Source organism: Caretta caretta, chromosome 4 (genome assembly GCF_965140235.1).
Source record: "Caretta caretta isolate rCarCar2 chromosome 4, rCarCar1.hap1, whole genome shotgun sequence".
Classification (NCBI taxonomy): domain Eukaryota; kingdom Metazoa; phylum Chordata; order Testudines; family Cheloniidae; genus Caretta; species Caretta caretta.
This window is the reverse complement of record NC_134209.1, coordinates 154,203,502-154,213,831: the sequence shown is the minus strand read 5'-3', so window position 1 is coordinate 154,213,831 and position 10,330 is coordinate 154,203,502. Positions and strand designations below refer to the sequence as shown.

The 10,330-nt window shown below is 64.2% G+C and overlaps 1 protein-coding gene across 1 annotated transcript in view; it reads right to left on the bottom strand.

Moving 5' to 3' along the window:
- Positions 1-481: 481 nt before the first annotated feature.
- Positions 482-10,330, bottom strand: part of LOC125635193 (dedicator of cytokinesis protein 2-like) — a 344,043-nt gene continuing 334,194 nt past the window's right edge. Inside the window, exons 47-53 of the mRNA XM_048846557.2 lie at positions 8,535-8,618; positions 7,406-7,543; positions 5,181-5,269; positions 4,573-4,735; positions 3,976-4,084; positions 2,101-2,234; positions 482-1,964 (exon numbers count right to left, since the gene is read on the bottom strand). Coding sequence (XP_048702514.2) covers positions 1,884-1,964; positions 2,101-2,234; positions 3,976-4,084; positions 4,573-4,735; positions 5,181-5,269; positions 7,406-7,543; positions 8,535-8,618 — 798 coding nt within the window. The 3' untranslated portion in view covers positions 482-1,883. The remainder of the gene's footprint in view (positions 1,965-2,100; positions 2,235-3,975; positions 4,085-4,572; positions 4,736-5,180; positions 5,270-7,405; positions 7,544-8,534; positions 8,619-10,330) is intronic.

The window sequence follows — 10,330 nt, the reverse complement described above, 5'->3', positions numbered from 1 at the left end:
CGGGACTGTCCTGTTGCTGCCTGCCTGCCACTCTGAGTGGCATGGTAAGGGGGTGAGGGGAGGGAGGGGTTGGATAAGGGGCAGGAGGTCCTGGGGGGTAGGCAGGGGGGGTTGGATGGGGTGGAGGTTCGGAGTGGGGACGGTGGGCAGGAGACAGGGAGCAGGAGCGGTTGGCTAGGGGGTGGGTTCCCAGGACACGGCAATCAGGGGATACGGATTTGGGGGGGGGGGGGTTCTGAGGGGGCAGTCAGAGGTGGGAAGTGAGAGGGGGCAGGGCCAGGCTGTCTGGGGAGGCACAGCCTTCCCTACCTGGCCCTCCATACTGTTTTGCACCCTGATGTGGCCCTCGGGCCAAAAAATTTACAACACCCCCCTCCCCCCCCCCCCTTTTAGTCTGTTTTGTTCTTAGGAATTTGCCCTCACTCTCCCCCGCCGCTAGCCTGAGGTCAGGGGCTGGGCATGGACGTGCAGAGGCGTGGGCTGGAGGCTTTAGTCTCTTTATTGGCAGGCATCCCATGGCCCCAAGAACACAAAACCCAGCAGTGCGGAGGGGACGCGCTGGGAAAGCAGCGGGGCCTGGCTAGCTTGGGGTGGGCGAGGAGCTGCTCTGAGGAACGTGGGCAGATCACAAATCCTGGGGCTGCCCCCACCCCGAGGGCGGCTAGGCTGGTGCGGCGCCCATGGTGGGGACACAGAGGGTCGTCTGGCTTCCTCTTGTCATGCTGCAGCCTGGTGGGGGGGCCCGAGTGCAGCACGCAGCAGCAGCAGCCCGGCTCCTGCCGCTGCCCCACTCTGGGGCTGGGGTCAGCAGCCGGCCCCCACGGTGCTGAACAGCCGCAGATGCTCACACCAAATGCCAGGCCTGTGGCCTAGGCCTCAGCGTTGAGTCCAATGCCGGGGGGGCACCCTACAGTCAGGGGTGCAGGGGGCCTGCCGGGCCCAGGCGATGGGAAATGGCCTTAGATGACCTGAGCTGTGATTGCTGCAGAAGGGCCCCAGTGGCGATGCAGGCAGCTGACTGCACCGCAGCTCGAGGGGGGTCGCAACAGCCGGGAGCAGCTCTATTCCAGTGCTGCTCTGTGACCAGCCGGGGGTGGGGGGCGTACAGGTGCTCAGGGGCCGTCCACCTCCAGCCCCACCCCAGGGGTCAGGACCTGTTCGAACTGTCCTGTAACAAGGGGCTGACTCACTGGGGATTGTTCTTGCCCCATGAGGGCACTAAGAGTCTATCAAACACTAACGGGGCTGCAACCGGGGGAGCAGAGCCCCCGTTCTCCCAGCCTCACAGCACATGGACAGGCCGTAGAACTAAATAGGGGCAATTCAAAGGAAATATTTTCCCCAGGCAGCATGGCATTCACCTGTGGCACTCACTGCCCCAGGATGGCTATGGGGCTGGGCCTTTACACAGAGAACGAGACTATCCAGAGCACAAATGGTTCGTGGGAAAAGGAGAGTCTGGGAAGGGAGCCAGAGCCCTGCTTCAGGGCTGCAGCTGCCCTCTAACTCCTGGGGCTGGGGCAGCCTGTCATGGGCAGATTTGCTGGCTGCAATGTTTCCTACACCACCTTCAGAGGGAGCAGATGGGCCCCAGGCCTGCCCTAGGCTGGTGCCTCCTGTGAGAGGCAAGCTGAGCAATCTGGGGCTTCTGCAGCTCCAAGCACACAGGGACCGGGGGGGGGCGTGTGTGGGATGCTCAGGCTGCCATAGGGAAGATGAATGAGCCTGGACCAGGGCTCAGCCAGTGCGTGCTGGGAGCAGGACAAGAGCATGGAGGGTACAGAGCGGTGGCAGCCAGACCAAGCAGCCAGCAAATGCCTTCATCAGCAAAGTCATCCTCCTGAGCAGGACAGGAGGGGGCTGGTCATGGCCAGTGGGGCAGCTCAGGTCTGGGTCATGCGCTTGGATTTGGGGGGGGGTGGGGGCGGTGATTTCAGTCCTTTACTTCCATCCACTGTCAGCTGCTAAAACAAAAAGGAACAAGTGTTAGTGAGTGGCTCTGGGGGGCTGGTCCCACACCCCAGGTGGGTCTGGGGGGGCTGGGCCCTGCCCTCCAACATGGCTCTGGGGAGATCCTACACCCCAGGCCCTGCCCAGTACCTTCCCACTGTTGGGCCCGGTGCTCTGCTCCATGAAGGTCTCGTACACGCTGGAGCTGATTTTGCGGGGCTGCGGGGGGGCCTTGCTGGCGCTCTTCACCTGCCCTGCGAAGCCCCGGGGGGGCCCTGCCGCCCCTGCACACAGAGAGGAGGGGACAGGCTGAGCCCTTCCTGGCCATGCGCAGCTGGAGCAAAGCGGCGCTACCCCGTGCCCTTGTGGTGCCAGCTCCATGGCTGGGCACGTGGGGGCCGTGAAGGAGTCAGCAGCCCCCACGAGAGCCGGGCCGGGCAGGGACCAGCCGCTCCCCGTACGGCCTCTGGGTTTCGGACTGTCTGGCCACACGGCTCCTGTCCTCGGTTCGTGTTGGCCCCACAGGTAGGAGAGCAGCACAGGGCACTGGGGCGGCGCCCATGCCCAGCCTGTCCTCCCCTTCCCCCCAGCCTGAAGGCATAAAATAGCCCCTCAGGCCCTTCGCCCGGGCCAAATCCCAGAGTTAAAGGGGGGCAGGGGAGGGCGGGGCGAGGGCTCCACGTGGCCAGGGCACGCTCAAGACCCCCAGGCCCTGTATGGCGAGTGACCGGCCAGTGTCCTTGTGGGCCCCAGCCGCTCCCTCAGTGCTGGAGCTGCAGCTGGCAGGAGGTCGCAGGCCAGCTGTTCCCCAGCAGGCAGCCCTGCCAGGAGCCCCAGCTACAGAGCGGCGCTGGGCACCACGTGGCGCCGAGCCAGGGCACTGCTCCCACAAGCCGCAGCAGCGCCGGGCACCACGTGGCGCAGAGCCAGGGCACTGCTCCCACAAGCCGCAGCGGCGCCGGGCACCACGTGGCGCCGAGCCAGGGCACTGCTCCCACAAGCCGCAGCGGCGCCGGGCACCACGTGGCGCCGAGCCAGGGCACTGCTCCCACAAGCCGCAGCGGCGCCGGGCACCACGTGGCGCCGAGCCAGGGCACTGCTCCCACGAGCCGCAGCGGCTCCGGGCACCACGTGGCGCCGAGCCAGGGCACTGCTCCCACGAGCCGCAGCGGCGCCGGGCACCACGTGGCGCCGAGCCAGGGCACTGCTCTCACGAGCCTCAGCGGCGCCGGGCACCACGTGGCGCCGAGCCAGGGCACTGCTCCCACGAGCCGCAGCGGCTCCGGGCACCACGTGGCGCCGAGCCAGGGCACTGCTCCCACGAGCCGCAGCGGCGCCGGGCACCACGTGGCGCCGAGCCAGGGCACTGCTCCCACGAGCCGCAGCGGCGCTTGGGCCCCAGCAGAGCGAGCGCTCGTGGGACAGCTGCCTCAGTGCCCCTGAACAGACGTCCCACAGGCAGGGCCCCGGCGAGTGGAGGCTCAGTGCACAGAGGTGACCAGCCCCGGCAGCACAGACGAGGCCTCAGTGCTGATGACCAGGGTCGCACAGCGGAGGAAGCGGCTCACCAGGGCACTGACGCGGGGCTGGGGCTACACAGAGGGGTCCCCCCAGAGACTCTCCATGGTTAGTCTGCAGTCTCCGCCATGGCGTTCTCGGACAGAGACGCCTTCACAAGGCCCTGCTCAAGCCTGGACAACAGGGACCTTCACCCAGACAATCGTGGCACTCAGGCTGCCAGGGTGGGGCGCCCCAGCAACTCTGGCGTCCACAAGAATCCGATTTGCATATCTGGGGCAAATCCGCCCCACTGGGACCGGGACCAACCCAGACAATCACCGAGCTGCTGTCTATGGCTCAACAGAGCGGGCGTGGCCCGGACACCCCCCACTCCACCCCCCAAGCTCCCCTGGTGCCTCTCAGCCCCGACCCACAGCCCCCTTCAATCCCAGCCCTGGTTGTCTGTACCTGCCGCGCTGGGGGAGGGGAAGAGGGGCCCACACCTGCCACACTGCAGGGCTGTACCTGTTGCGCTGCGGGGGGCAGTGCTGGCATCTCTCTCCGGGGGTGGCTGTTTTCCCTCGGCTCCAGCCAGGCAGCTCTCAGTCATGTTCCGGGAGAGTCTCCACTTCTCCTGGGGGAGCAAGGGGCAGCAGCTCAGGTCCCCAGCCCTGGGATCCAGGTCCTGGGTCAGCAGCCACCAGCCCGCTCCCAGGTAGCTAAAGGGCCAGCAGCGGCCGAGCTGGGGCCAGCCAGGGGGAGCCAGGACATGGCACTGGGGCACAGGGGTTGCTGGCACAAACTGAGTAGGGGAATAACATGAATCCTCTAGCTTGTTCCCCCTTCACAGATGGGGAAACTGAGGCACGAAGGGGCTGGGCCTCACCCAGCAGCTGAGCTGGGACTAGACTCCAAGGCTCTGTGTGGCAGGCCAGGCCACACAGGCTGCTCTCACCTAGGCAGGCCTCACCTAGGCATATCCCAGCCCCGCTGTGCTCTGGCCCCTGCCCAGGGCAACGGGGGCACCGCAGCTCACAGTGTGCGAGGGCGCAGGCCCGTCAGGGGGCACGGGCTGGGGCGGTGCCAGAAAGGGGACATGGCTCACGCTGGGGGCAGCTTTACCTTGGGCTCCGGGGGCTCCAAGATGGACTGGCGCTGCTCCTGCCGCCGGTACCCAAAGAAGGTGCTGCCCCGATTCTCCCGGCGCTCGCTCTTCCGCTCCTCGGCCTCGGGGGGATGCTCAGGAGCACAGAGCACCGACTTCCTGGAGGGAGGGGGCTCTGTGCTGCAGACACCCCAGGGGAGCCTTGTGAGAGCAGGGTGGGGGGCAGCCATGGGGGGGACAGGTGGTGGCAGTGTAGAGTGGAAAGGGGAGGTTGAGTGGGGAAGAGAGGGAAGAAACGGGGAGGAGAGGGGCAGCGAGACAGGGTGGGGCTGGGGGAGGGGCAGCAAGGCATTGGGTGGGGGTGGGGCAAGGCAGCGTGGGGCTATGGGGAGAGGAGGGCAGTGGCTAGGGGGAGACCAGGCAGAGTCGGGGGGGGGGGTGGGAAGGGGAAGGGAGGGCGGTGGCTGGGGGGGGGGATGGGCAGCGAGGCAGGGTCGGGCTGTGGGGGAGGGCAGTGGCTGAGGGGGGCAGGGAGGGCAGTCCCAGGGGGGCAGTGAGGCAGGGGGGCAGCCAGTGGCTGTAGACGGAGGGCAGAGCAGGGCTGCTTCCTGGCTCCTGGACTCACCTGTCTCGATGCTGGCGGCTGGGCTGTTCTGTCTCCGGGCCCCACACCTTGGAGTGGGGGCGGCCTCCGCGCCTCTCCTCCAGGAAGGGCTGCGAGCACAGGGAGCCGGGGGGGGCCAGGGCTGAGCTTCTCTCCCCAGCTCCAGCCAGGCCTGTAGCCCTCTCCCCCATGGGGCAGCTCCGCCCCCCCCCCACCCCAGGCAGCATGGGCACTGGAGTGCTGGGGCCACAGAGAGAGCCCAGAGGGGGGCGGGGGCTTCACGGGGGGGGGGGGGGGAACTGGGGCTGGCTCAGCGCTGACACGGGCCTGTGGCCGGGGAGGCTGAGCAGGGGCGCAGGGAGTGAGACGGGGCCGCTTGCCCAGAGGCAGGTGCTAAACCCAGGGTTGTGAGTTCAATCCTTGAGGGGGCCATTTAGGGATCTGGGGCAAAAATTGGGGATCGGTCCTGCTTTGAGCAGGGGGTTGGACTTGATGACCTCCTGAGGTCCCTTCCAACCCTGATATTCTATGTGAATGGTCCTGTGCGAGGAGCGGAGGAAGAAGGGAGCCCCAGGGACCCTGGCCCCAGGTGGGCGGCACAGACAGGTCACTAGGAGCCGCAGGCAAAGAGCAATCACCACCCCGCCCTGCCGCCGGCTGCCCGAGGAGCATGAGAAGGCGTCAGACTGGACTGGCCCAGAGGCCCGTCCTGGAGACTGGCCAGCAGCAGCCCTGCTACAGGGAGAGCAGGTTAACCTGCCCCTCCCCACCCCCCAGCCAGAGGCTGGGCTCATGCCCGTGGTTCTAGCCCTGCCACACTCGGGTTACTCAGTATTTACTGTGCCAGCTGTGGATGGTCTTGTTCAAAGGGGCTGGTCCCACGCTGGACCCTGCTGAGCTCTGGGCCTCAGCAACAGCTTGTGGCCATGAATTCCACAGGCTATGAAACACTGGTTACTTTTTCCAATTTTCCTGCTGAGTTCCACGGACTGCCTCCCACATCCATGCGCTGGGAGACAGGGAACACGCGGCTCTGCTGCCCCTTCTCCATCCCTAGCCTCAGCCATCCCCACGCATCTGTCTGCTCTCGAAGGGAACAACCCCGCAGCCTGGGCAGTCCCTCAGAGGAGGAGACCTTCTCCAGGGTCCGACTGCCCTCGTCGGCCATCTGTGAGCCCTGCTCTGTGCTGTCCTGCGGGAGCCGGGGGCCAGGGACCATGCCCCCTGTCTATAGGGCAACATTGGACTGTTCCCTGCATTATTCCCCTGCCTGTCCAGCAGCTCGGCAACTCGTTTGCTTTTCTGGCATAAGCTGCCCATTGTGTTGAGGTCACGCTGAGCTGCCCAGCAATGCTGGGTCCGTTTGCTGAGTGGATACTGTTAAATTGGGCCTGCCAGTGTGCTTCCCGGGGTCAGTCCCTCAAATTCCTCACGGGCTCCTCTGGGCTCAGCTCCTCTCAATACCTTTGTGCCATCTGCAGATTCACACGTCCCTTTTCCAGCTTGTTAATAAATATCTGAAACCCCAGTCTGCCCCCTGGGGCCCTGCTGTGACCCTTCGGCTCTGATGGAAACGGACCATCAATCCCTGCTCTGTTCTGAGCCTTCTGCTCCAGGGCAGAGCTTCGCCCTCACCCCACAGCAACTGGTCCCTCACCAGCCTCCTGTGAGAGGCTTTGCCAAGGGCATTCGAAGGGCACTTGCTGGGAGACGGCCAGGTACAGAGATGCCGAAAGATCTTGCTCTGCGGCTGCCGAGCCCCTCTTGGAGTGAGATCCAGGAGTTTTATTGTTTGGCTGCTGGCACCTTCCCTGGTGCAGGACTCCAGCTCATGGGCTTGCGGGCACCCAGCCCACCCAGCGCCAGTTAACAGCAAGTCACAACCTGGCTGATTTGGGTGTGGGGAGGGGGCTTTGCTGGCAGCTCAGCTGCTGCATGAAACTGCTCCCAGCTCCTGGACGGGCCTTTTATGTTCGCCTTTGGCTGCTCAGCCCTGCTCCAGCCCTGGGGTGCCAACACCACCCCATTCCCTGGCAGGCCCCTGTCCCCCTCCCTGGGACACAGAGAAACCATTCGGCTTCTCAGCAACGTCCACCTCCTTAGCACCCCACCCTAATGGGCAGCCCCGCTGACCCCGCCCCCGCCTGCCAGGCAGCCCCGCTGACCCCGCCCACCAGGCAGCCCCGCTGACCCCGCCCCCCGCCTGCACCCCGCTCTCGCCCACCCCATGCCCACCCAGCACTCACCAGCTCCCGCAGGCCATACTGGCTCTCCACCTTGGCTCGCAGCTGCGTGAAGCACTGCTCCATGCGCTCGTGGAAGGGCCTGAGGTCCTCAGTCACCTTCCTGCCGTGGATCCGGATCCCCTCTGCCAAGAGCGGAATCTGCCGGGACACAGGCCCAGTGCCAGCAGCCGCAGGACGTCACGGGCCTTGGCTCACACACCCAGCCACGACAGCGCTTGGGGGCGGGGGGGCGCGAACTTTTGGCCCGAGGGCCACATCGAGGGTGCGAAACAGTATGGAGGGCTGGGTAGGGAAGGCTGTGCCCCCCCAAACAGGCTGGCCCAGCCCCTATCCGGCCCTCTCCCACTTCCCGCCCCCTGACTGCCCCCCTCAGAAACCCCGACCCATCCAACCCCCCCCTGCTCCTTGTCCCCTAACCACCCCCGGGACCCCACCCCCATCCAACCCCACTGCTCCCTGTCCCCTGACTGCCCCAACCCTGATCCACACCCCTGCCCCCAGACAGGCTCCCCGGGACTCCCACGCCTACCCAACCCCCGTTCCCCATCCCCTGACCACCACCCCCGAACCTCTGCCCCATCCAACCCCCCCCCCGCCCCCTGACTGTCCCCCTGGGACCCTCTGACCCTTATTTCCCACCCACCCCCCCCATGCTACTCAGAGCAGCAAGAGCTGGCAGCCACGCTGCCCGGCAGAAGCGTCGGGCCAGAGTGCTGGCGGCCCAGCGTGCTGAGGCTGCAGGGGAGGAGAGACAGTGGGGGAGGGGCAGGGGGTAGCCTCCCTGGCTGGGAGTTCAGGGGCCGGGCAGGACGGACCCATGGGCCGAATGTGGCCCACAGGCCGTAGTTTGCCCACTTCTGCGCTACAGGGAGAAGGGTCTCTAGATGGAGGACTGGGAGGCAATGGGAGCAGGGCAGCTGAGGGCGTCAGTGCCCGGTGCCAGAATGGGCAGCAGCATGCCCAGAGCAAAGGGCTCAGGAGAAGATCCCCCATCTGGGGAACTCTAAGGACGCTCCAATGTTCTCCCTGGAGCAGCTGCTGAGGGGGCTCCTGGCTGCAGGAGGCTGGGACAGAAACACCCGCAGGAAGCCCTGGGACGCTGGGAGCCCTGCACCACGAGGGGAGCTACCTGCCAGGCGATCAGATCCTGCAGCTTCTCAATACTGGACCGGTCCTCAGGGTGCTCAGTCAGGTAGGCCTCCTGGAAAAATGCCTGCAACAGCAAACCCGCCTCAGCTCCTACCCCGGCCTGGCTCAGCATGTGGCCTCAGCCCCCGGCAGGGTGGAGCTGAGCATGGAACAGACAAAACGTTTCACTCCCGACCCACACCTCTGGCTGTGTGAGCCCTAGGCTCCCTCTTCTGCTCTCTGCCGGTGCCCCTCACTCCCGACCTGCAGCCCCTGCTACTCCAGCCCTAACCACCAAGCTCTGCTGGTGCCCTCACTCCCGACCCACAGTCTCCATCTATCCATAAAAAGTATAGACTGAATGAATGGACTACAAGGTGGATCGAAAGCTGTCCAGATCGTTGGGCTCAAGGGGTAGTGATCAACAGCTCGATGTCTAGTTGGCAGCCGGTATCAAGCGGAGTACCCCAAGGGTCGGTCCTGGGGCCGGTTTTCTTCAACATCTTCATTAATGATCTGGCTGATGGGATCAATTGCACCCTCAGCAAGTTTGCAGAGGCCACTAAGCTTGAGGGAGAGATAGATACACTGCAGGGTATGGATAGGGTCCAGAGTGACCTAGACAAATTGGAGGATTGGGCCAAAAGAAATCTGATGAGGTTCAACAGGGTCCTGCACTTAGGACGGAAGAATCCCATGCACCGCTACAGACTAGGAACCGAATGGCTCAGCAGCAGTTCTAAGGAAAAGGACCTAGGGGTGACAGTGGACGAGAAGCTGGATATGAGTCAACAGTGTGCCCTTGTTGCCAAGAAGGCCAATGGCACATTGGGCTGCATTAGTCGGAGCATCGCCAGCAGATCGAGGGACGTGATTATTCTCCTCTATTCAGCACTGACGAGGCCACATCTGCAGTACTGTGTCCAGTTTTGGGCCCCCCCACTACAAAAAGGATGTGGACAAATTGGAGAGAGTCCAGCGGAGGGCAACAAAAATGACTGGGGGCTGGGGCACGACTTACGAGGAGAGGATGAGGGAACTGGGATTATTTAGTCTGCAGAAGAGAAAAGTGAGGGGGGATTTAATAGCAGCCTTCAACTACTTGAAGGGGGTTCCAAAGAGGATGAAGCTCGGCTGTTCTCAGTGGTGGCAGATGACAGAACAAGGAGTAATGGTCTCAAGTTGCAGTGGGGGAGGTCTAGGTTGGTGTGACGAAGCGGGACTGTTCTTAATGTTTCCTCTGAATAGTGTGGGGGTGCCTCAGTTTCCCCTAGGCAGTTCTTAAGTATCTAGAGGGTGGGATAAGGGTGTATGATCGTTGCAGAGCCCTAGAGGGCAGGTGTGTGCAGGGGTCTGGACACAGACAATGGCCGACACCCTGTTTCCTGGCAACTAATGGCCTGGGCCCTTCCCCCCTGCAAGGTGAGAGCTACAGGGTTGGAGAACAAAGGAATCAGGTGCCCTCCTGGCCCGGGAAAGGAACAAAGCCCAGAGGAGGAGGGGCTGGAGAGAGTTTCAGTTTGGGGCTGACTGGGGACGTGGAGTGAAGGGCAGACGTGGTTGTCTGGCTCACTGCCCCCAAAATGGACAAAGCTGAGGGGTCCTGTTCTCTGCACCCACAAGCTCTGTTTTATGCCATGTTCCTGTCGTCTAATAAACCTCTGTGTTACTGGCTGGCTGAGAGTCAAGTCTGACTGCGAAGTTGGGGGACAGGACCCTCTGGCTTCCCCAGGACTCCACCTGGGCGGACTCGCTGGGGGAAGCGCACGGAGGGGCAGAGGAGGCTGAATGCTCCGA